This window comes from Pelophylax lessonae (genome assembly GCF_965119305.1).
Source record: "Pelophylax lessonae genome assembly, chromosome: 6".
In the NCBI taxonomy this organism is placed as follows: Eukaryota; Metazoa; Chordata; class Amphibia; order Anura; family Ranidae; genus Pelophylax; species Pelophylax lessonae.
This window is the reverse complement of record NC_138773.1, coordinates 105939750-105966746: the sequence shown is the minus strand read 5'-3', so window position 1 is coordinate 105966746 and position 26997 is coordinate 105939750. Positions and strand designations below refer to the sequence as shown.

General features: G+C 42.7%; 1 protein-coding gene across 1 annotated transcript in view; it reads left to right on the top strand.

The window, feature by feature from the left end:
- LMTK2 (lemur tyrosine kinase 2) overlaps window positions 1–26997 on the top strand; it is a gene marked incomplete at its 3' end in the record, with an annotated part of 181745 nt that overhangs the window by 123511 nt on the left and 31237 nt on the right. The window contains exon 7 of the mRNA XM_082261707.1: window positions 7814–7947. Coding sequence (XP_082117833.1) covers window positions 7814–7947 — 134 coding nt within the window. The remainder of the gene's footprint in view (window positions 1–7813; window positions 7948–26997) is intronic.

Below are 26997 nucleotides of genomic sequence, written 5' to 3'. Positions count from 1 at the left end.
GCGCTCTGGAGCAAGTTTTTATAAGGGATGTCTCTGTACATTGCTGCATTCATCTTTCCCTCGATCCTGACTAATCTCCCAGTTGATGCCGCTGAAAAACATCCCCACAGCATGATGCTGCCACCACCATGCTTCACTGTATGGATGGTATTGGCCAGATGATGAGCAGTATCTTGGTTTCCTCCAGACATGACTCTTGCCATTTAGGCCAAAGCATTCAAGTTTTCTTTCATCAAACCAGAGAATTTTGTTTCTCATGGTCTGAGAGTCCTTTTAGCAAACTCCAGTTGGGCTGTCATGTGTGTTTTACTAAGGAGTGGCTTCAGTCTGGCCACTCTATTACACAGGCCTGATTGATTTGAGTGCCGCAAAGATGGTTGTTCTTCTAGAAGGTTATCCTCTCTACTCAGACAGACAGAGCTTTGTCAGCATTACCATCAGGTTCTTGGTCACCTTCCTGACTAAGGTCGTCCTCCCCCGATCGCTTAGTGTAGCCGGACGGCCCACTCTAGGTCCTGGTGGTTCCAAACTTCTTCCATGTATGCATGATGGAGGTCGCTGTGCTCATTGGGACCTTTAATGCTGCAGAAATGTTTGTGTACCTTTCTCCAGTTCTGTGCCTCCATATAATCTGGTCTTGGAGGTCTACAGACCATTCCTTGGAGTTCATGGCTTGGTTTGTGCTCTGGCATGCACTGTTAACTGTGGGACCTTTTTATATAGACCAGTGTGTGCTTTTTCAAATCATATCCAATCAACTAAATTTACCACAGGTTGACTTCAATCAAGCTGTAGAAACATCTCAAGGATGATCAGTGGAAACAGGATACACCCGAGCTCAATTTTGAGTGTCAGAGCAAAGCTGTGAATACTTATGTACACGGGATTTTTTTGTTTATTTTTAATTATTTTTATTAAATTTGCAACAAACTTCTTTCACGTTGTCATTATGGGGTATTGTTTGTAGATTTTTGAGGAAAATAATGACTTTAATCCATTTTGGAATAAGGCTGTAACATAACAAAATGTGGAAAAAGGGAAGCACTATGTATACTTTCCAGATTCACTGTATCTCTGTTTTTTGTCTTTTTTTCTGTTTGCTTCTCAGGCACTTTTACCAGATTCAGCTCATACTATAGGCATTGTAAAATGCTTCACGGGTGAGAGAAACCTAAAAAATAAATTATGGTCAACATTTAAAAATTAGCTAGGAAACCAATAATACTACCCAGGAAGTGTCGGAAATCCCATTTAATTTTACGGTCATCTGAAACCTATATAGTCCACTGCAGACATAGAATTTTAATAGTGTGTCACGATTTGTTCTGTGCAGCCTCACTCTATCTACAGAGTGAGAGTGGTAGTTCTCAGGGAACACACTGGCTTGTGGGTTCAAACTCAGTCTGTATTCAATGATCAGCCATAACTTTGACCACTGACCGATGGGTGAATAGCATTGTTTATCTGGTTACAATGGCATCTGAAAGTCAGTGGTTATATTAGGCAGAAAGTAAACATGTTGGCCCTGAAGTTGATGTCTTGAAAGAAGAAAACTGTCATGACAGTTTGTGTATGGGGCTGCATAGCCACAGACCAGTCAGGGTGCCCATGCTGACCCATTTCCACAGCCAAAAGCACCTACAAAGAGGCAAGAGAGTATCAGAACTGGACCTCTGAGCAATGGAAGAAAGTAGCCTGGTCTGATGAATCATGTTTTCATTTACATCATTTGGATGACCAGGTGTGTGTAGTTTACCTGGGGAAGAGATGGCACCAAGATGTTCTACGGGAAGAAGGCAAGCTGGCAGAGGATATGTAATGCTTTGGACAATATTCTACTGGGACACCTTGGGTCCTGCCATTTATGTGGACAATAATGGACACGTACCACCTACCTAATCATTGTTTCTGATCTAGTATGCCTCTTCATAGAAATGGTATTCCCCGATGGGAGTGGCCTCTTTCAGCAGGATAAAACGTCCTGTCACACTGCAAAAATGCAGTGAGGTGTTGACTTGGACTCCAAATTCTCCAGATCTCAGTCCAATCAAGGATCTGTGGGGTATGCTGGAAAAACAAGCCTGATCCAGGAAGGCCAACCTCGCAACTTACAGGACTTGAATACTTACAGCTTTGTGCCAGATACCACAGGATAACTTCAGAGGCCTAGCAGCAACATGCCTTAACGGTTCAGGGCTAATTTGGGGGCAAAATAGGGAACTTCTCAATATTAGCTGGGTGGTCATAAAGTTAAGAATCGAACCACAAGGAAATACTGAGCAAAGCATCGATCAGCACAATATGAATGCCAAGAGCCACCCAATATATACGTGTGCTGCTTAATCAGTTTGAACCTTTTTCTTTCATTTACATTTTATTCTTTAAACTTTAGTATTGATGCTAGTCCCTTTCTATTGAAATTTAAAAAGAAGTGTTGGCTGCAATTACACCTTAGAGTAAACCTATCACAGACCAGGGAAATTTGGACTTTATATGATGAAGACATGCTTGTGCAAATGGTCACCTGCATTTCAAAGCATTTAGTACAGGGACACCCTCCGCTAGTACCACTTCGCTGTCAGGGACTATTTCTCCAGTTTCGGGCATGTCCTTCAGCTCCCGCTCCGCGCCGTCTTCATGGAAATACATAACATCCAGTGGCGCAGCGTGGGGGGTGCAGGGGGGGCCGGGCGCAACATCTGGGGTTGGGGGCGCATCCGCTCCGCAGTGTCATGTCACTCACTCTGTCATGATAGGCTGGCCGCCGCCGCCCGCTGAGTCTGCTCGCACTTGCAGCTCTCTCTGCCCCTGGCTCACTCTCACTGCTGGCTGTGCAGCTTGGCTCCTGGCCGAATCCGATCCAGCCGGAGCCGGTGTCGCCCACTGTGGAGTGGTGGGGGGGGGGGGAGACAGGCCAGGCGTGCGGTGCGGAGAGGAACTGTCTGGGGGACGGACTAACCCGTGCAGCGGCCGCCCAGCGCAGCGTGGGAGAGAACCGCCAGGCAGCCGCAGCAGCAGAAGAAGCCAGCAGGTGAGCGGCCAGAGAGCCAGTGGTGACAGTGGTGCTGCAGCCTGCAGGAGGAAAGCCTAGCCTGTGATCGGGAGTCGGGACACAGGTGAAAAAAAGGTAGGACTGGAGTAGTACTGGCTGTACTAGTCTAGTGACTGACTGTCTGACTGACTGTGTAAGAACACTGAGAAGACTGTGTAAAGGGGATCTATTTTATGGGGAACCTGGCCTGCTGTAAGGGGGGAGATCTAAATGGGGGATGGGACTTCACCTCACCCTGGCCTGCTGTAAGGGGGGATCTATATGGGGGACATGATCCCCCATATAGATCCCCCTTTACAGTAGGCCAGGGTGAGGTGAGGTTCCCCCATATAGATTCCCCCTTACAGCAGGCCAGGGTGAGGTTAGGTCACTCTGGGGTTCCCCATATAGATCCCCCATTACAGCAGGCCAGGGTGAGGTTAGGTCACTCTGGGGTCCCCCATATAGATCCCCCCTACAGCAGGCCAGGGTCCGGACCTCACCCTGTCCTGCTGTAAGGGGGGAGATCTATATGGCGAACGGGACCTCACCTCACCCTGGCCTGCTGTAAGGGGGATCTATATGGGGGACCTGGGATCTATATGGGGGACCTCACCCTGGCCTGCTGTAAGGGGGGGATCTATATGGGGGACCAGGTCCCCCATATAGATCCCCCCCTTACAGCAGGCCAGGGGGAGGTGAGGTCCGAGGTCCCCCATATAGATCCCCCCTTACAGCAGGCCAGGGTGAGGAGAGGTCCCCCATATAGATCCCCCTTACAGCAGGCAAGGGTGAGGAGAGGTCCTGGCCGCCATATAGATCTCCCCGTTACAGCAGGCCAGGGTGAGATGAGGTGAGGTCCGGGGTCCCCCATATAGATCCCCCTCACCCTGGCCTACTGTAAAGGGGGTGATCTATATGGGGGACGGGACCTCACCCTAGCCTGCTGTAAGGGGGGATGCTCAACATAAAAACAAAGAAAAGGAACAGACTTTGTTGCGAAAATGACATGAGTGGCACTTGCCAAGATAAAGCCGCGCATTTCTGAACTGAAAGACAACAGCAGAAGTCACACTAATTTGCAGTAAATATTTATTATTATGTTTTTGTTTTTGTGTGAAAATCATGTTTTACTGGTTTTGTTCTTTGTTCTTAATGGTTCTGTTCATTTTGTGCACCTATGTATAAATATATACTTAAAATAATATATACCTATGTTTTGAATTTGAAAAAAATCATATTTTATTTTTCCAATTAAAAAGGGTTCGGGGAATGCTCATATGAAACTGGTGGGGTTCAGTACCTCCAACAAGGTTAAGAACCACTGATTTAGTAGATCTAGATATTGACATTTGTCAATTCAGTTTTAGCCCCACCTGCTGAGCCTTTTTTTCTTCAACCATGAGGTTCGGCCTAATTGACCAAAAGAGATCCTGGGGAGGTAAGAGGGGGCAGAGCCAATCCTGACACTTGCAGGAAAGTCACGTTTGCATATACCTAAACCTAACTATATCTTTGGATCTGCAGATCATTTTAATATGCAGCGTTTATTAAAGGTAACCTCTGCATTGTTTAAAATGATTTCAAATAGTTTGATTTGTACAGGTTTGGGATAGATTTATTTAAGGGTCCATCCACACTATGTATTGCAGTAACGTGCATTGTCATGCATCGCATGCATTTTTGCAGTGCCTTTCATTTTGAATGGCAATCCATTAGTGCAGCCATTGGATGTGTTGCAGTACAACACACTGTGACGTACGGTGCACTACTAGAGATAGCACATGCCCCTATTTGGTGTATTAGGTAGCCCATTGAAATGAAAGGGTGGCTTTACCACAACACGTTCACTGCAGTGGCGTGAATGAGCCCTAAATGTAGTAGAATTATCTTGAATCTATTGTCTGGGTCCGAGGGGTAAACCGTTCAATAAACCTAAAATCTGCTTTATTTGTCAGCAGACAGAACAGTGACCGGCTTTGTTTTCAGATTAAAAAGAGGAGATTAAAGCCCCTTTCACACTTGCCGCTCCGTCAGGCGGACTCGGTTTTTCTCAGCGGGGAATCGATCCGCCAATCCCCCCGCTGAGCAGGCGGGTGGCAGCTCTGTGTGCTGACACAGAGCGGTCAGGTCCCCGCTCTTCTCTATGGGGGAATCGGATGAGAACGGACTGCCTGTCTGTTCTCATCTGATTTGATCCGCCAGACAGATGGAAAATAGGGTTTCTCCACTGACATCTGATGCCCCATAGAGATGCATTGGGCATCCGTTCAGATCCGCCTGAAAAAATGACAGGCGGATCTGAACGGTCCGCAAGAGTGAAAGGGGCCTAAGGGGGGTTTGATCAACCTGAACAAACACATAAGGGGTCCATATAGTGAACTTCATGTAGAGTTATTCACTTTAAGGTAATCAGAGGACAAGGGGGCACCCTTTACATTTGGAAGAAAGGAGATTTAATATCCAAACACAGAAAGGTTTCTTCACAGTAAGAGCTGTGAAAATGTGGAATAGATTCCCTCGAGAGCTGGTTCTGTCCAGCTCAGTAGATTGCTTTAAAAAGGCCTATATTCTTTCCCAAATGTACATAATTTAACTGGATACTAACATTTATAGGTAAGGTTGATCCAGGGAATATGGGATTGCCTTTTGGGGGATCAGGAAGGATTTTTTTTTCCTGCTGGAGCAAAATTGGATCATGCTTTGCTGGGGTTTTGTTTACCTTCTTCTCGATCAACTGTGGGTATAGGATTGTGTATATAGGATTTTCAATTTATTTTTTGTTGAACTAGATGGACTTTCTGTCTGTTTTCAATCAGAATAACTATGCAACTTTGGTTCAGTTTAAACACAACAGGTACATTTTCCTGTCTGTACAACACAGACTTTCATGAATAACTTTAAACATCCCAGACACAGCATACACAGTATTTCAAATCCTCTCTTAAAGTCAAGCTCACCCAGCAGGTCAAATTCAGGAGGCTTCCAGGCAGCATCCAGGTCTCCTCACTACAGACAGAAAAAACTGCCATCCACCAGCCTCTCTGACCAACTGCTTAATGAACAGGCCTAAAGGGAAAGTACCTGCCCTCCACAATTCCCCCCCCCCCCCCTCCAAACCTACCCCAGGCTAAATCTCTACACTGTGTTGAAAGTCTAAACAGGCTGTAACTGTACATATACGTTAGTAATTTGTAAAACATATCTTTACATCGCTCCCTATAAAATTGCTCATGTTCTTCAAAAGCCCACGAAGCCTATGATGCTCCATGAAAATCTTAAACTCTGCATAAACAGCCTGCCCCCTTAGGCATGCCACACTTGATTATTTGTCCCTTGAAGTGTTGGGCTTCTCAGAGAAATAGTTAGGTATCTCTTTAGCTCTTTTTGTGAAGTTCTACTTTTATGGATTGTCAACCACATTACTTGGATATATGGTGGCAAAGTAGCTCTTCAGTGCCAGTTTACGTACCTAGTGAGTGATCTGGGACTTCTGTGTAGTGGACCGCATGCTGCTGGCAACCCGGCCGTGCTGTGATTAGACATAGCACAAAGCTGATCAGTGGGTCCCGGCCAATGGATGACCGCCACCACCCGCTGATCAGCGAGGAGGGACAGGACAGAGCTCTGTAAACAAGGCAGGGCTCTGTCCTGTCAGCAGGGAACTGATTGATTTTTAGTAAAACCCACCATGTCCCTTAGTAAAACTACAACATAGTACACCCAAAAACATGTTAGACACACAGTTAACCCTTTGATCACCATAGATGTTTAATCCCTTCCCAGCCAGTGTCCTTAGTACAGTGACAGTGCATATGTTTAGCACTGATACCTGTATTGGTGTCACTGGTTCCCACAAAGTGTCAAAGGTATTAGTGCCAGAATGTCTGCTGCAATAGCGCAGTTGCGCTGTACTTAAACACCGCCGTTATTAAAATATATATATATATATATATAATTTCCCGTATATAGCCCATAATTTGTAGACGCTATAACTTTTTTGTGCAAACCAATCAATATACGCTTATTGGGGATTGGGTTAGCAAAATACATATTGTCCTAAATTTATAAGGAAAAACGATTTTTAAAAATGTTTTAATTGGATGTTTTATAGCATAAAGTAAATGTGTTTTTTGTTTTTTGTTTTCTTAAAACTGTCTGTTTATAATGCAAAAAATAAAAAACGGTGATCAAATACCACCAAAAGCGCAAGCTCTATTTTTGTGGGGGCAAAATGACATAAATTTATTTGGGTACAGTGTTGCATGTCTGCGCAATTGTCAGTTAAAATAACGCAGTGCCGTATCACAAAGGTCTTAAAAGGGGGGGGGGGAGGTAAATTCCGCAGGTCAAGTGGTTAGGGACACATTTCTATTACCATTTGTTAAGCCAGAATTTACTATTCAACAAATCTGTAACCCTTGTATTTTAATTGGGCTGGGCCCCTGGTTTGGTCGCTTACAATGGTGTCTGAAACTATTGACTGCTTTTATTTTCAAAAGTTAATCTAGTTGGTAAAAACTAGTGACTATACTGCAGTATAAACAGGAAGAAACCTAAATTGCCCATAAAAGGAAATGTACATGGTGTGTTCAGGAGGAATTCTTATTTGAGACATGAAACATGATGAGTTGAAGACTATTAAGCTGTTCAACTTTACTAATAATAACCTTGTTGACTGATTAGATCTAAGTAATGTATTTAGTTGCTGCTTTTTAAGCATCTCTGAAGTGCAATCAGCAGATGAACAAGCTGATGATGATATGCTGCTTTCCTTTGCAGGGTGACCTGAAGACCTATTTAAGTAACGAGAGGGAGAAGTTGAACAGCGACACGGAGATCATGCTGCTGCAGCGTATGGCATGTGAGATTGCCGCTGGACTTGCCGTAATGCACAAACACAATTTTGTACACTGGTACGTGTATCAGCCATAGTGATCTTTTTATTTCATTTCAGAATATGGGAAATTGTGATTCATTTGCCTTTTAAATATGAAATGCCACTACATAAGCAAAAGATGGAGGAATAGTCAGAGCTCTTAATATCAACCTCCAAAAATGTGTTTTAAAGGGCATTTCCAGAGTAAAACGAAATCCTGTTTGGTTGGAACCCATAGATAGTACTGCACAGAGCTCATTATATTTTAATCTAACGTCAAGGACCCTGTTTAATATTCATTTCTTGAACTTGAAATTCTAATCATATTTTCAATTTACTTTGTAATATGCAGCGATTTCCTTTTAATATATGGGCTGTAAAAATATCTTTAAAACTGTTTCTCACCTTCTCTTGTATGAGGCCTTTACCTGTCATTCTGAACGAGAAAGGTCTGAGCCCCAGGCTACCATCCAGATTTCTCAATTATAAACCAGCACTGCTGGGGCCATTCGTATTTGTTCAGATAAGTCGTAACCTCAAACTGCTATGCCCGCAGGGAACTATATTTAAAGCTGTTTTACTATGCTGAAGAATGGCAGCATGGGGGTGATGCTGGTGAACTCTTGAAAGCATAATTTTATTTTTGTCAATATAGGAACACAGGAATTTTAACCCCTTTGCACCCAACCCTGTTGTTCCTTTTGTTAGTGTCTATGCGTCAGGGGCGGGATTGACTGTCAGTGGTCACATAATCGAGAGCTGGTCAAGCCAGCTACCGACCATATGTGGGGAGTGAGAGCTGTCTGTGACAGCTTAGTCTCCGTTCTGGGAGAGCGCAGTGAGCATGACCTCAGCACAGGAACATCGCCCTCCCAGTGACGCATATGTACCGTGTTTGAGCAGCCCAACCTTTCGCCCCCGCATATGTGTTACACGGATGGCAACAGGGTCTGAAAAAGTCAGGTTAAACTGACACCTTCAGAAAGCGCGGACACTGGCAAACAAAAGCATGTTAAGTCAGACCCCAATATAACCCCACCTGCCACTGTTAGACATGTTTTTTTCTTTGGTGTCTTTATTTAAGCGGTTGTAAAGTCTCCTCCTTTTTTTTTTTCCTATAAAAATAACAAACATGTTCTACTTACCTGCTCTGTTGCAGTGGATTTGCACAGAGCAGCCTGGATCCTCCCCTTCTCTGGTCCCTCTTTAATCCTGGCCCCTCCCTCCTGTTCAGTGACCCCACAGCAAGCAGCTTGCTATGGGGGCACCGGAGCCGAGTCACAACTCCCTGTGTCGATTCAGACACAGAGCCCAGCTTTCTCTCTCCCCTGTTTAGCAAGTTGACTTTGACAACAGCAGGAGCAAATGGCACCACTGTTGTGTCTCAGCCAATCAGGAAGGAGAATGTCTGACGGCTGAGACGCTCGTGGACATCCCTGGACAGAAAGGAACCTCAGAGAAGTGTTAGGGGGCTGTGGCACATAGGTTTTTTATCTTAATGCATAAAGATAAACCTTCTGCCTTTACAACTCCTTTAGGTCTACAATCGCTCTGCGTGATCTAGTCTCCACACAGCAGCTATTTAGATCCTTCACAACAGCTTTGGAGGCTGCAGCTAGAACCTGGCTGACTGAAGAATCCAGGTCTAGGGTGGAGTGTGACCTTTGGGGACTGGGATTTGCATTGTGCTACATTCCAGACTTTGATGTACAGAGTTGTTAAGCCAAAGAATGCTCTCCAGGTCCAGAGCCCTGGCACAGCCTCTGTTGTGACCCAATCTGAGGACTTATGTAGTTAGTAAGGCCAGTCAAGCTGAAGCATTGGGAGCTACCTCAGTTGGTACCGTTGGATCCCATTTTAATTTTCCCTCCACCACCATCATTCAGCATTATTTAAGGCCAAGGGACCAGAGTTCTGCCAGCAGAGTCTTCCGTGAGCTCCATGCTTTCATGGAGGGGTGGGCAATTAGGGGGCCAAATGAGAAAGTTGAACTGTTGTGGAAGGCTGAATTTAATTCTGTTCATTATTAACTTTGGACCTGACAAGGTCCATAAGTATGTAAACCTATATAAAATAAACTCGCTACACTAGGAATAATAGGTATAACTGCTCATGAAATAGGTCTCTTTTGGATAGGTGGCAGCTGAGCCACTTTTTTTTTTTTTTTTTTTTTTTCACCACCCACCTAAATTGTAAAATAACAGCCTGCTGCGACTGTTCACATGCTGTGGCATTTTTAACTTGTGTCCAGCTTGTCAAACTCAACCATTGAGTTCAATAGGACTACACTACAACTACGTTCAATGCATGCAACTTTAGTACGGAATTATAAGGTTTAATCAGGCGGTGAGGAGGGGATAGAACATTTCCTCACTGCGTTTAAAACCCCAAAAAAATGTAGCACTGTTATGCTTTTAGCACAATATCACATAATTTTGTCTCAGAAAATTTAGAATCTTTTACGATCATTTCATTTTGCATAAGCAATAAAGTCTCTTACTAATTCACCTGCTGTGCAAACGCCCTCCACCAGTTGTTCTCTAACCTTAATTTTATGACCCACATATAAAATGTAAGGTCACAAATGGCTTGTGTCCCCTTAACAGGGATACTTTATAATCCATTCCTTTTCACACTGTAAAAGCAGTCCTCTAAATGTGATTTTCTATTCCCCTAAGGGCATACTCCCTCCTCCATTCCTCCAGGATATGAGGGGAATTGCCACAAAAGGGAGAACTACAGTACATAGTTTTTATCTTCCAGAAGACAATGTATTCATGCTCAATTCAATGCACTCACATTCATGTGCAAAAACATACTACTTATTTCAGCCCTACAATATAATTGCTAGTATTTGGATGAAAATACCGCACTTTTGATTTCTGTCCTACATGCTGACGACATCCAAAAGCTCCGTCCCAATGTGTTTCGTCACAAAACCACGCGACTTCCTCAGGAAGTCCACTGAAAGGCGCTACACTTGTTTTTAGTTTTTGTTTTTTATACAGATGTGAGACATGGTATAGGTGTTGGCAGCTGTAAGTTGATTTAGTGACATTTTGGAATTTTGATTTGCACAGCAGTTTAAAATAGCAGCACATAGGGGTGTGTTAATTTTTTCACTTCCTCACTACCTGTCAAATGCCCTCTGAAAAGCACTGTGACTGGAAAGAGCGTCTGAGAGTAGTACAATAGGGATTTCTGCAGATCCTGACCTGGAGTGAAGAGCAGATGCATAGCTCCTGGGGCTTGCAGCATGCAGGTTCCTAATACAGGATGAACTTGGCCAGATAGCAGAGTGGCAGGAGAATGTTCGGACATCTCCTAGGCAATGCTCTCCCACCAGAACCTAGCCTCCCCACTGCACCAATCAGCTGTTCAAGCTCTTTCCAGTTCTTGCAGTTTTCCACACAGTTGCGTGTCTGTGAGGAAGGCATACCTACAGTGGAGGCATTGAAGTGATGCTAAAGTCTCGTTATTTTTAACTAAGAAACAAAAAAAAAAAAAAAGTTGTTATACTTACCTGCTCTGTGCAGTGGTTTTGCACAGCGCAGCTCCGATCCTTCTCTTCTCGGGTCCCCCTTCGGTGCTCCTGCCCCCTCCCTCTGGTTGAATGCCCCCAAAGCAAGCAGCTTGCTATGGGGGCACCCCAGCCAAGCCATAGCCTTCCTGTGTCCATTCAGACACAGAGCCTTGGCCTGGTCTCACCCCCTTTCTAAAAGCATAGGTTTTTTTTTTGTTTTGTTTTTTTAGAGCTCCTACATCTGCAAAGATCTTCCCAATACACTTCCTAAAACCTTCCTCTAGGAGGACTGGAAAAAAAACCTATGAAGCCATTTACCTTTTTGAAATTCAAATTAGGTGGTCTCTGAGCATCATATCATCCACCTTAAAGTGAAACTTTGGTCAGAAAATTAAGTCCTGCTAGATCCCTTCAGGCCAGCTGCTTTTGCAGGTATAGCTATGTAAAAAATTAAAAATGGGTGCCTTTACGGTTTAAAATCCAGTAATGTACTGTCTCACCCTGCTCTGCACATGCTCAGTTGCTTTCCTATTTTTTAGCACTGCCGAAAATATAGAGGCTGATCTGCTGACAGCCTAAAGGCCCGTACACACAATCAGAATATCGTACAAAAATACCACTTTCAATGTGATCCACAGCTTTCATCTCGACTTTTCTGAAGGGACAAACGCAAACCTTTTCCTTATGCAATACCAGATTGTACTCTTTTTGGCAGGGACTCTGTAAAACCACGTAACAGTGCTTTATATCTTTTAAAGGAGACCTCTCCAGCACAGGGTCACATAGTGTCCTGCAACTTTTGAAAAATATATTTGAAGCACTATTGTTCACTTGTGATTTTTCCCTGTAAGCTTCCCAACTTCTCTTGTGTGCCTGGGATAACAAGGATATGCCTAAGGAGTGTCTGATTCACTTACCCCTTAAGGGAAAGTGTCTATTTGGATCTGTCATCATTCCAGACACTACTGGTCGCTGTACTGTACTCGTCCTTAATTGACGGAGATCTATGTGAAAATTGGATGGTCAGGTTTAACTTTCAGCTTCCATTCTACACGTGTCGGGCACTTCCTTCAGCTGCCTATCCTCACACTTCTGGTACTTCCCAATTGTGCTTTTTCCCAGGTTTGTCTGAGTCCTCATACTTTCGCTTTTCTTTTTTGTATAAACTTTTTTTAGTTTCAAACGTGTATAGACATACAAAAACTGAAACCAGGTGATCCAGAGCTTACACTCTTCATCAAATTTTAAAGAAAAAAAAACATGTTTCTATGCTACAGTACACACTGTAAATCACCTAAATAGTGCAGAGATGTATGAAATTATGAAACTGCATAATATGGAATAATTGCAAAGTAACAACATTTGGATAAGTACACAAGAGGAGAGGAGGGGGAGAAGAAAGGGAAAATAAAAAGCAATATGGTTGTTCGCACTTCAGGAGAGTGCTCGGAGCCATGTCCGAGCTGGACAATATAAAGGAGTTCTCCTTGGTCACAGTCAATTCGGCCCCAATCGAGGCAACTTCTACCCCAGCTGGGAGAGGAGTGGAGAGCCCACACAAGTGGACACATTCCCGCTCGGGTGTACAGTTCAGAGAACAAACAAAGCTCCAACAATATTAGATCACTTAGTGATTAGGCTTATGTCACCTTATAAGGTCGTGGTCATAGTGCTCACACCTGGTTCACAGCTAGTTTGGTTCAGTAACTGAGAGGTTGTCAACAGTGAGATTTTGGTCTGCTTGGACCAACTGTTTAAAGGTAGGGTCTGCCCAGGCTAGTAGAGCTATATCTAAGCTAGAAGATACTGGGGCTAAGCCTGATGTGTTGGTTTTCCATTGAGCCAAAGTGGAGTCAAATCTTTTTCGGGTATCCCTGCAAGTGGCAAGTTAATCTTCTGCTTCCATAATCTCACCCACCTCCGGAGCCACTCTCCCTCACTTGGGATATTTAAGCTTTTCCCGTGGTTAGGGAATAAGATGCTTGGCAGCACCAAGAAGGTGGTGGAGAGCACTACGTTTATAGTGGGAGATAGGTATATGGGGGATGTGGAGGAGAAAATGTTTCCGGAGAGTTGGGAAGGTCTATCCCAAGGCCATCCATCACATGTTTACGAACCATTGCCCAAAAAGGTTGAACTAATGGGCAATCCCACCATATGTGGAGGAATGTTCCCCTCTGTCCACATCCCCTCCAATACCTATTGGAGATCGAGGGACAAATTCTGGCAAGAGTCATGGGTACACAATACCATTTAGATAGTAACTTGTAATTATTTTCCTGCGCTCTGGACTCAACTGAGCTAGAGTATGTCATATGATACAAATGCTGCAGCTGTTCTTTAGTGAACTCACACTGTAGGTCACGCTCCCATTCCCTGATGAAATATGGTGGTAGGGGTAGATTTTGCTGCATCTAAAAGTTTGTATAGGGCCAAGATCCTATGAGGCAGGGATTTTGTGCCGCCCATTTGTGTTCAAACTCCGTAATCTGCGATTTCATGATGTTTGGATGCAATAAAATTTGCTAACTGGAGGTGCCTCCAAAAATCAAAGGGAAAACTGCCATAACGTTCCCTAAGGGTGATCAGTGGGACTATGGCATGGCCTTCTACAAAAGCGCTAAGCTGACAATGCCATTGCTCACCCACGTTCCAAGAGAAGCCAGCCGCTCACTGGGGTTAAACCAGGGGTCTCCCCCCACTGGTGCTAGTGGAGATGTTGGGGGAAGAAGGTTACAGATCTTTTCAATCTGTTCCAAATTCTCAGTGAATGAGTGGTCAATGGGCGACACCCAATCAGATAGACTTCTGTCCCCTGATGGAACCCAGGGAACATAGGCAAGTTAAGGCCTGCGATAGTCTCTGCCAGTGATAACCATAATTTTAAGGAAACGTAAAATTTCCAGTAGAGCACATGTTGCCAAAGCTATTGCTTTGTAATATTGAAGAACGTCCAGCAGACCCAGACCTCCATTGCGTTTAGACCTCTGTAGCATCTTTATAGTGAATTGTGGTTTCTTGCCTCTCCATACAAATCCAATAAAGACTCCTAAGCTTCCTAAAGAAGTACCTAGGCAAGGAGACGGGAACCATCTGCAGGAGAACAGTATGCAGGGGAGATTTGACATTTTTAGGATGTTTGTAGGACCAACCCGCGTGATACCACTTTTCTGATTCCTACTGTAGTAAGAGCCTGACAAGGGACCAAGTTTGTCTTCTCAGGCGAAGAAAGTCCTGGATGCTGTTTTTTGCTCAATGACCGGCGACAGGATATTTGTTCTTGTTGTTTTTTTTTTGTTTTTTTTTCCTTGCCTGGGAGCACTCCCCTAACAGATGTATCCTTTTTTGATTGTTTTTTTTTTTTTTTTGTAACAGAACATTTCTGAAGTGTCGGCAGATCACCTCGTTGGTTCATCTGTCTGACCTTGGCTGGTCCTAATTTGAAAGTTGGTTGATCTTCACCTCACCTCAAGAGATTCCCTTGCTACAGATTAGGCAAATTACTCCCTATAGTAGGCTGTCTTAAATGACTCTTTCCTAGGGTCAGGATATTGTTATCTTTTGGATTCCTTCTTCAGATCATCCCAAACTTGCACAGTGGAAGTTGTACATGAGTACCCTTCCTTTAACGTGACAGGAAATCCATGACTGGAATATACTTCTTTGGAGAATCAGCAGGTAGTCAAGAGAGGGTGAAACTGAGCATTCTTCTAAGGAATTCTCCCTATTGCCCGTTTTTTTTATCAGGAAAGTATTCCTATTATTATTACTGGTTTCCTACCCTTGCTCCCTGATGGGGGATTCTATTTTTGCAGGGGTTGGTTAGACGATTCTTAGAATTGTATATTTTATAGCTGGTTAGGCAGTTTTGAGTTGTACCAGTGACTTTAAGGTGATTGTAAATGATCACCTTGTAAAACAATTCAGTCCAACCCAGTCCCTCTGTTCTCAGCTGCCTAAGAGCAGGGGGAAGTAGAAGCAGCTGCACACTGAACATACCAGTGAATGGCTGTGCGGGGGTTGGGAGGTTCAGGACAAGACTGATCATTGGAGGAGAGCAGGCTGAGTTCCCAGCATAGAGAACTGACCATGATGTGGTGTTCTGCTTAGAGTGGTCTGTTTTTTATATGAAACCAGAGGGACTGGCAGGAACACCAGGGATTTCACACGAAGGAAGCAATACAAAGAGCAGCATACTTTTTTCATACAAGTACATGGTACAACAGGTGCAGATAAGGAATATTAATTGTTAGGTTTACATACTCTTTAAGCACCTAGGGGTGTGGACTGAAAGGTTTGTGTTTGTTTTTTGGGGTTTTTATATCTTTTGTTACCTGATGATCTTGCACGCAGTGTTAAGTTACAATATAACCAGTTGCCTGACTACATTTTCATACGGGTCTTGTTGATCACCTTACCCTTTCCTTAAGTGCAACTAAACCAGACCTACTAGAAAGGCTAAAGCTGACCATAGATGGATCCAAATTTGGCTTATTCCGCAGGGACCAGCTGAATTTCGATCTATGTATTGCTATCCCCATTCAACAAAAAACATTCATTAGATTGACTTCTGTCTAGCAGGAATGATGGAAAACATTTTTGTCGATCAGCGGCAACAACAAAAAGCAAGGCGCCAGCTGAAGATCAATTAAAACTGCTGTCACAATAATGTATTCTACAGTACATACTAGTGACCCACATTTTTCTTGGACTTTGACATCAAGCTCTGCTTTCTAGAGTTTGCCACTTCATATTACATGACTGAGTACAGATACTGTTTTGGAGGTTACAAGTCTTAACAGAACTTGTAATCTTTTCATTTTTGGAAGCTATGCTAGTTTGCGTTTTCTTATGTCAATGCTTGTGTTGTAAGGTTTTCATCGTTCATCTAAGGCAGTGATGGCCAACCTTGGCACCCCAGATGTTTTGGAACTACATTTCCCATGATGCTCAACAACACTGCAGAGTGCATGAGCATTGTGGGAAATGTAGTGCCAAAACATCTGGGTGCCAAGGTTTTCCATCACTGATCTAAGGTATGTTCTAGTCAAATTAAAACATAAATGCATAAAGAACACAGCCTTCATGCTGTGGGTTTTTGTTTTTCATGTGGACATACGGTATTTAAAAATTTTGGTTCTCCACTTTGCTTAAAACCGCTTTTCACGAATGTAGTGTTTTGGGAACACCAGTTCCTAATTTGACCTTCCAAATATACTGGTCAGCTGTACTGAACCCATTGTACGCTTTTTGATAATCCACAAAATATGGCAGAAGTAATGTAGCACTTGGTGTTAAGGCTGCCCAGTTTTGATTATAAATGTAATTTGTGTGGAGTTTGACTGCTTCTGTATTACAGCTTGTCAATCCTAAAATGTAGAGGTTTTTTTTTTACTTTTCAAGAAAATATTTTCAGCAAGTACAGAAAATACTTTGTTTATCTTGCCTTAAATGCAGTGTCCTTGCCATGGCCTGTGAGCTTAAAGTGGAAATCTGGATTTTTTTTTTTTGCAGAGCTTACAAGCCAAGCAAGTTACCTCTAATGATGATTATGTGTGGATCTGTAAAAATGCGAGCTTCAATGATGCCGAAAAATGCAGGCAGGACATGTGTTTTAGTAGAGGATGTGTGGCTGACCTATTTAAAACCCAGTTTGTATGGCAGCCATGGCTGCTAAAAAGAAACATGGTGCTAAGGTGCCTATACCAGTGATGCCCACTAGGTATCGCACTCACCCTATTTTTTTCTTCTGGGCAAAAATAAGTATTGTAATCTGCCACAGAGTAAGATGATTTGTCCGGGGTTCCTTAGGACTGTTATGAGCCAAGTCGGGAAATGCCTCCCCTCCGATGTCACAATCTGTGGTGCTCAAGCAGACAAAAGAAGACCGCAACGGTGTAGTATACAATCAATGGAAAAATCAAGAGAGTACACACTCACACTTCGGACCGATCACTGTCCGATACAGGACGCCGGGATGCTTCCGCTTCCGCGTTCCACGGCTCCAACCTGCCAAACCAGAAGTGACGTATAGTGTGCGTAACTCCGCCCAGTGCAGTTTAGCAGGTTGAAGCACACACTGGCAAACTGCCCAGTAAAGCCCCGTACACACGTACCGATTGTCGGCCGAACGATCAGCCGTCTTTTGTCCGGTGCTGTCCTGTCGGTTGAAAAGTGATAAAGACTGCACACTAATTTTCTCGGCCAACAACAGCTGACTGCAGAAGTGATGTAATGTGATGGTTAACTTTCCGTGTGTTTTTTCTTCTCTGAGCATGCCCAGTCTTGCTCATCTGCTGTTTGTCGGCCGAATTCTGTACTGACTGAGGAACAATCGGGCGCTCTGGTGTTGGCCAACAAAAATTTTAAAGTCTGCACGCCAGATTCTGTTCGGCCAAAAAGTCGCAGTCGGTTGTCGGAAGCATCATACTAACAAGCCGACAATCGGCCGATCGGTCGGTGGCCGAATATTTACGCCCGACAATCGCTACGTGTGTACGGGCCTTTAGTGTGTAACAGATCGGCTTCAGCTTGTTACTTACCAAACCATGTAACTGTCTTTTTGACAGTGATTTTTTTTTTTTTCTGAAGTTGGCACCCTGCAGTGATTGGAGTCATTGGGTTAATACATTGGTGCTTGGAGTGGAACTTATATGGGTCACAGCCATGACTGCCCCCACACATACAATGGATAAATAAGTTTAGAAAAGGAAGAGGAAGTGTGGTGTTTGCAGGATTGCCAGGTGAAAAAGAGGAGGGGGAGCCTGAAAAACAAACTTATGTAGCCACCACATCTAAATATTGGTGAGCTGTATTCTAATTTTTGTTTTGGGGTTTTAATATGCTTTAAATCCCATTGCAATCTTTACTGAAAAATATTAGCAATTTATTGAATTTTCTGTCTGAAGTTACACTTTGGCTTTTATATCACTGTAAAATGTACATTTCTACTTTACTGCACTTTATTTCCTCATGTCCTAACTACACCCTCAAAAAGCAGAGCTGTCAGATGCAATTGGATTCCTCCTCTTAATCTGCTGAAAATAGCAGTTAGCACTTTAATCAGTTTGATCTATGACATCACTTTGTCTGGTATGAATTCAGCATGATGCCTGTCAGTGAGCAGATACTTAATCTATGCAAAGAGAAAGCACTTGTTGCCATTCTTTACAAATAGCTGACATTTGACACGTGGTTTCGAGTGGTTTCCCTGACTGACCTATTGGTTAGGAAGGCCTGCAAGCTGTCTGGACCCATAGAGTGAAGTGTCAGTAAAATCAGATCCAGTGTTTTTTCAGTTTTTAATCTGCATGCTAGCTTGCAATTTCTAATGTAAATATCTTCTATACATATATACTGTAACTCTGCTGTTTCATGTTGTGGCCTTTTGAGACCTTGGCATAACTATAGATGGCAAATTGTTTTCCCTTAAACATTTTAATACAGAGTTCAGGTAGAATGCAGGAAGCCAGATTTCATATAACTAAGAGAATATTTACAGAATACATTATGTATATGTGATTTTATTATAAACATAATTTTAGTTTTAATTTTTTTTTTTTATATTTTTTTTTTACAATTCTGCTCACTTACTTTGGCAAGAGTTGTAGTAAGGATCTTTGCTGCTAAATATTCTTTCTACACCTAGAATGGATTGATGATGCAGACTGCAGAAAACCTAGGCACTTCAACTTGTGGAATGGTTCTGTTGCCCCTGATTTCTTTAGCTGTTTCCTGAGCTCTAAAAGATCAGTTGTCCATTTATTAGCAAAGACTGACAAGCATTGCTTTTGAGTCAAAATTTTGGTTTGCTGAACCACAAAAGGCATTGGAAGCTTAAGGTGTACAGTATAAATAGGTTGAAATGACCTTAACCACTTCCGGACCGCCCACCGTGTATTTACGTTGCTACTTTGACGTTCGGCGGTCCTCTTCCACATAAATGGTCCCAGTGGCGGATTCGCTGCGGGTTCACTTTTATGGGTGGCAGAAGAGGTGCCTTTTACCCTAATTCTCACATTAACCACTTCAATACAGGGCAATTTCACCCCCTTCCTGCCCAGGCCAGTTTTCACCTTTTTAGCGCTGTTGCATTTTGAATGACAATTGCGTGGTCATGCAACACTGTGCCTAAACCAAATTTATGTCCTTTCCCCCCACAAATAGAGCTTTTTTTTGGTGGTATTTGATCACCGCAAGGTTTTTTCTTTTTTGCTAAACAAATAAAAAAAAAAAGACCGAAAAGTTTGAAAAAAAAGGTTTATTTGTTTGTTATACAATTTTGTAAATAAATATGTTTTTTACCTGCACTGATGAGACTGCACTGACAGGCACTGATGGGGTGGCACTGATAGGCGGCACTGATGGGCAGCAGTAGTGGGCAATGATGGGCACTGGTGGGCGGCACTGATGGCAATGATGGGCACATTTTTTTTTCTTTTTAAAGGGACAGTGTAAAAATAAAAAGTAAAATAAATGAGAAAAAAAGTTTTAAAGTGCCCTTTAAAAAGTGCCCGTTCCTCTGAGCTTGCGCGCCCACATAGGTAAACCGTGTTCGAACCACATATGTGGGGTATCTCCACAATCATTCGAGTGAGAGCAATTATTCCAGCACTAAACCTCTTCTGTAACTCTAAAGTGATGACCTGTAGAAATTTTTAAAGCGTTGCCTATGAAGATTTTGAAGTACCAAAAATGTCACTATTCAACGAGCGTGCACAATTTTGAAGCATGATATACGAGGTATCAATTTACTCGACGTAGCATTCTATCACATTCTAGAAAAAAATTGGTCAACTTTACTGCTTGCTTATTTTTTAAAAAAAGTGTTTTTTTTTTCCCCAAAAAAATTGTTTGTAAGACGGCTGCACAAATGCGATGTTACAAAGTCTCTAGGGTCTCTGCTAAAAAAAAAAAAGTGTGTGTGTGTTTATGTATGTGTTTGTGTACATGTATGTATTTATTTTTTTCACGCTGACAGTGAGAGGAGAGCCATTAACTGGCTTGTATTAAAGGGACATCTACACTACACACAGTCCCAGCAGTGCCCACCGGTGCCTGCTATCAGTGCTGCCTCATCAGCGCACATCATTGAAGGCGAAAAATTTGCGGTTTGTGAAATTTTAGAACAAACTAAAATATTTTTTTTTATTATTTTTTTTTTTCCCATTTGGCAAAAAAAAAAAAAAGTTGTTTTTAAACACCACCAAAGTAAAGCTCTATTTGTGTGGAAAAAAAAAGATAAACATTTCATATGGGTACAATGTTGCATGACTGAGCAATTGTCATTCAAAGTCTAACAGAACTGAAAATTGGTTTCGGCAGGGGTAAAAGTGCCAAGTGGTTAAAGCTCACCACAATCTGATTGTACAATCTCATTTAGCTTTACCAACAGATATGCAGTGCAAGGGCCTGCCTGATTGGATGGTTTAGGTAAGTCCTCCATATTACATAGTAGGATAAAGAAGAACTCAAGATTCTACTAATTTGCAATTTTAAGATGTTTTATACCTACTGATGTCTGTTCAAGTCTTCAGTATAAAAATAGGCTCTGACATTTACAGTCAAAATACGATTACAATAGATATTTCTCTAGTAATTAGAAACCATCTGCACCCCTATCCTTCCCAGAATAGCTAAGCTGCCATCACCAAAATGAAAACCTATCATCCAAGCAATATTAGCATTGAACCAGTGTAGTGCTCTCTTTTATTAATTTTTTTTTTTTTTTTAACGCTCACCCACCACATAAAATATTATGAATAGTGTGTTTAACATACGTACTGTACATACATGGACATATAATTCTTTTTGGGTCCACTCACGCCGTATGTGTTGGGCAGCTATGCCCAATGCGTAGTCCAGGCAATTTGGCCTGCTGTCCTATTAGTTTAGTTCACACCCCCACACTGAGGTGGTCTCAAATCCAAGTAGAGTCACCGAGGTATATAAATTGCATCCAAAAGTAACACATATCCATGAATTAACTTGTGAAACTCTCAAGACGGAATTTAAAAAAAGCATTTACGAAAATTTTCTGGCTGTAGTTCCCTTTTCAAAACCACCTGCGCTTTATTCAGGCAAGAGTTTTTACCAGTTTTGGTAACCGTACTTACGTGCACCAAATTTAAGGCAGTTCTTACCACAGCCACTTTAAAATTTTAGGGCTTTTGTAAATTCTCCCCCTGACAACACAACACGACTCCCCCCGCAAGAAAAATGGGACTTTGATTTGGTAGCAGATTTGGATACCTTTCATATTATTTCTTAGTTTTAAAGTGCTTGTAAATTCTTGCATATCCACTTGACCCCTGGAATATTTACCCCCCTAAATAACCAGGCTGTTTTGTGGTTTGGCAATGCGTTTAACGGACAAATGTGTGGTCATGCAACACTGTAACCACATTAAATTTATATAATTTTTTTCACACAGAAAAAAAAAATCTGCTTGGTTAAATTGTTAGCATTAAAGCGGAGTTCCGGCCACAAAAAAAAAGATTTCAATGAACATACCCCCGGGACAGTCAGGGCTAGTACATTCTACAATGGATAGCCTCTGATCTGTCCCGGTTCGCACTTACCTTTTTAGAAGAAATACTTACTTTTAAAATTTCTTCTCCAGCGCTGCCATCTCAGGTGTGGGCAGCTTGAAGCCAGCGCGATCCTCTTCTGCGTCCTCTTCCGTCGACTTCAGTCCCACGATGCACTGCGCCGGCCCCGCCGTCACTTCCGGGTCTGCAGCGTCATCCCTGCACAGCTTCTGAGCATGCCCAGAAGCTGTTTAGCAAGGAATGACGCGCCTGCGCCGGAACTGACGTTGGGGCCGGTGCAGGCACATTGATTCCTGGGAGCGATGACGTTCAGCTCCCAGGAATCATTGCAAAGCGGAAGTGACAGCACGGGCCGCGGCCACCGAGGGAGGAAGTGGAAGAAAGGGGAGTATATTTTTCTGCAATTACAAGGTAAGTAAAAAAAAAAAAAAAATCGTAACTACCCATTTCTTTTTCAGGTGACCTATAGCAAGCGGATGGCCCAAAATCGACTGTCGATTTTGTGGCCGGAACTCCGCTTTAAAATAAGATTAGGTTTGATTTGCAATAACCGAAAATGAAAACCCTGTAACAGGAGTTCAAGTTCAGGCTCCTGTGCTTAATGATTGACAGCTACTGCTACAGACAACCAGTAGTAAGCCTCTCCCAGGACCCGCTGCAGCTGCTGAGACTGGGTGAAGTGATTTGGTTGGATTGGCAATAATTCTCACGCGAGATATAGAGTGGATCTAAAAATCTACACACCTCTGTCAAATTGTGAGGGTATCTCCTGTGCACAGCCATCTTCAGATCACCCCACAGATTTTCAATCGGATTCAGGTCTGTGCTCTGTCCAGGCCGCTCTAAAACCTCTTTCTGGTGAAGCCATTCCTTTGTTGATTTAGATGTATGCTTTGGGTTGTTGTCATGCTGAAAGAGGAAGTTCCTCTTCATGTTCAGCTTTCTAGCAGAAGCCTGAAGGTTTTGTGCCAATATTGACTGGTATTTGGAACTGTTCATAATTCCCTCTACCTTGACTAGGGCCACTGTTCCGGCTGAAGAAAAACAGCCCCAAAGCATGATGCTGCCAACACCATGCTTCACTGTTGGTATGGTGTTCTTTTGGTGATGTGCAGTGTTGTTTTTGCGCCAACATATCTTTTTGGAATTATGGCCAAAAAGTTCAACCTTGGTTTCATCAGACCAGAACACCTTTTCCCACACACTTTTGGGAGACTTCAGATGCGTTTTTGAAAAATTTAGCCGGGCTTGGATGTTTTTCCTCATAAGAAAAGGCTTCCATCTTGCCAGTCTACCCCACAGCCCAGACATGAAGAATCCGGGAGATTGTTGTCACATGTACCACACAGCCAGTACTTTCCAGATATTCCTGCAGCTCCTTTAATGTTGCTGTAGGTCTCTTGGCAGCCTTCCTGACTAGTTTTCTTCTCGTCTTTTCATCAATTTTGGAGGGACGTCCAGTTCCTGGTAATGTCACTGTTGTGCCATATTTTCCATGGTATATCCAGTGCCTTCGAAATTCTTTTGCACCCTTCTCCTGACTGATATCTTTTTAACAATGAGTTCCCGCTGATGCTTTGGAAGCTCTTTGCAGACCATGGCTTTTGCTGTAGGATGCAACTAAGAAAATGTCAGGAAAGACCTACTAGAACAGCTGAACTTTATTTGGGGTTATTCAGAGGCGCTTTAAATGGTGGCAGGTGTGTACTGACTTCTATTTAACATGAGTTTGGGTATGTAGCTGTGTTCAGAATTAAGCAATCGCATTCAGTTATAAGCGAGTGTGCAGACTTATGCAATCACAATAATTTCGTTTTCATTTTTACTCTCCCACCCCTAAAAGATTTCATTTTGTTTTTTAATTGAGTTTTACAGTTTATAGGTCACATTAAAGGTAGAAAAAGTTCTAAAATCATTTATCTTTGTCTCATTTTTTTTACATCACAGAAACCTGACATTTTAACAGGGTGTGTAGACTTTTTATATCCATTGTATCTCAAAGTGAATTTGCACTCTAATATTTTATATTTGGCCGTTGCTAAAATGAACTGCCTTTTATGTCCCCTAAATGTGCATGCATGGTGTTGGCCAAGCTTACAGTACATACATATGGAAAGCTCTTTTGGCAGTGAAGACCATGAACTCTAAGGATCTTATGATTTGAGTCAGTGCCTGCTCATAAAAAAATAATTTGATATCTGTAACCAGCTTCAGAGAAACATTGGAAGTCTTTGTGTTTAGAAATCATTTTGGAAGGCGCCTAACCAAAGCACTGTGCTTTATAACTATCTTGCTGGGTGATATTTCACCCTCTGACCCAAAAACAACTTTGTGTAAATCTGAAAAGCAGCTATGCTCTATCGTGGTTCCCTTTTTTTTTTTTTTGGTGATCAAATAATACGTTCTAAATCGCATAAGGGGCTTAGAAAGATGGGTTTGGAGAAACAGCAGTGTACTGATCTTCAAGTGCATGGCTATGCAGGAGGGCATGTCAGCTGAAGTCTTGGCTAATATAGGACAGGCAGGCTATACTTCAATCACAGCCAGAAAACTGACCATACTGGGATGGATGCACTCATGTCTAGTGTGGTCAGTTTGAAATGGGAAAGTGGCGGAACTGGCAGGATTTTCACACAAATGAAGCAATACAAAGAGAACAGAATACTTTTTAACACAATTATATGGCACAAAAGCACACATTAGGATTATGAAATATTGGGGAAACATATATATTCTTTACGACCAATGACTGCATGTTTATTACTGGAAATGTACTAGGTGGTTAATGATATTGAAATTGTTATGCATGCATCAACAAAGTGATTCCATTTTTTGCATCTGAATAGGTAAAGTAGAAAGTCTACGGATCATTTCACACTGTGCGCCTTCCGATGAGGCCCGTTCAGCTCAGCGGGCGGATGACAGGTCTGTCTCTGCTCTATGTGCGGAGATGGAGCTGTCAGATTCCCCGCTGTCCTTTATGGGGGAATTGGATGAGCACAAACCGCCTGTCTGTTCTCATCAGATCCCATCCGATCCGCTGGACGGATGCAAAAAACGGTTTCCATCCGTCCAAATTTCACGGACAGGATCAGAAGCGGGTGTCAGCGGAGATGTCTCCGTTGACACCCGCTGCCCCATAGAGATGCATGGAGGATCCGATCAGGTCCACCTAAAAAACTGACAGGCAGGTCTCATCGGATCGTTCGTGTGAAAGGACCCTAACATTTGCAGAATGTCTGTACAGTTACTTTGGATTTTCATTTGTAGTATACCTCTGATTATATTTGGTGCACCCGATTTGAGAGATGTAAATAAAAAGATGCATGTGTAGTATTGGAGTTCCTGAAAAGTTACAGTTGTAAAGTAGTCAGTAAGTAGAACATCAAGGGATTTATGGCCTAGAGGTAGCTAGACTGGACATTTACAGGGAAGGAGGGTATAATTAGGAACCATAGTAATGCTTTTCATTTACACAGAACATTTATCCCTCTGAGCTACCATTCGCTGCTTACTGGAGTTGTGTTTATGTATTTTTACATGATGGGCAGATGGAAACGTTACATTGCAAGAACAGGACCTGCAATCTAAGTTTATTGATATGACTTTACTAGCACAACATTGTTTCAGTACTCTTGGTGACTTTTACCTTTCCAGTATTTGTGACTGATATTGGTGGATGTGTCGTAGTGTTTGGCAGGAGTTCCTATTCACAATAGCCATACATTGGAGAGGCAATGTGTTTACTTCCGGCAACAATATCCTGATGCTGTCTGAGTTACAGGCAAATCTCCAGCATCAGTGATTTTGTTGTTGGTGGTAAATGAAAGCAGCTAAGCCACGTTTCTGGACTCGCCACACTTGTCATATAGCCAGCAGCCAGTTATTCTTCATTATAGAGTATATACATTTAATGTCTCAGTTGTATGGTCTGCCTTGAATTCTAAGTGACCGAAGAGAATGGCCATGGGAATTTGCTGATTAAACATGAAATGCACAGCATTAATCTGTCTACTGGATTGTCTCCAAATATTAGTGGTTTTCCTTGCTGTGAGATGTCCTTTGATACTGGTGCAGCATATTTAAAAATACTAGTAAACATTTTTTCCCCCAAAGCTTAGCTACAGACTGCTAGTCCTCCTGGGCCTGGACAGTTTACAGCACAGTCCGTAATCAGCCTTTTGTGGCTGGCAGAAGCATATCAGTTCAAGTAACAATGTTACTGTCTAAAAGTAAAATGAACATATAACATAAGATGAATAAAGCATTGTTCAATAAATGAGCTTGTGAGCTCATATCTGTTGGAGCAGTATTAAACCCAAAAGCAAACATTTTATCGCAGCTTACGAATTCTTAAATGCGATGACTGCATTCATGTTTTTTTTTTTTTTTCACCTGGTGGTTCCGGTCAGTAAGTCAGCTATTTTTTCAACAGAACAAGCTGTCCTGCAAGGATTGAGACAATTCAAGAGCACAGACAAGTGCTTACAATGCTTTATTTATGCAAAACCTTTATCCCAAAAGGAGAAAAAAACTTGCTGTAACTGCTTAAAGAGTGATATCTGGTGTTTGGCTTCAATTAGTTGGTGTATCAAATTCTCCCCTCCCCCAGATTAACAGTACTGCTGTCCAAAGGTGTCTCTGGCACTTTTCCACTGCAAGTACCGGCTTGGCCCGGTTTGCTTTTCCACTGCTGGTACCGCATGGTACGGTGTTGGAACGGTTCGGTACGGTACGGTATAGGTTTGCTTTTCCACTAAAGTAGTACTAAAGTTAAGTGGATGGGATAACAACGGGGTGGGTGGGATTCTCTGACCAATCAGTGGCTAGAAGTGACTGCATGCAAAGGATTGTGGGATATGGTACCTGTTGGAACCACAATCGAGTAGGTACTGTTTTTTCAGAGCCGTACCGTTCGGTTCCATGCAGTGGAAAAGTGCCACCGTACCGAACCGTTCCGACACTATACCATGCGGTGCCAGCAGTGGAAAAGCACAAAAGCGTGCCGAACCGT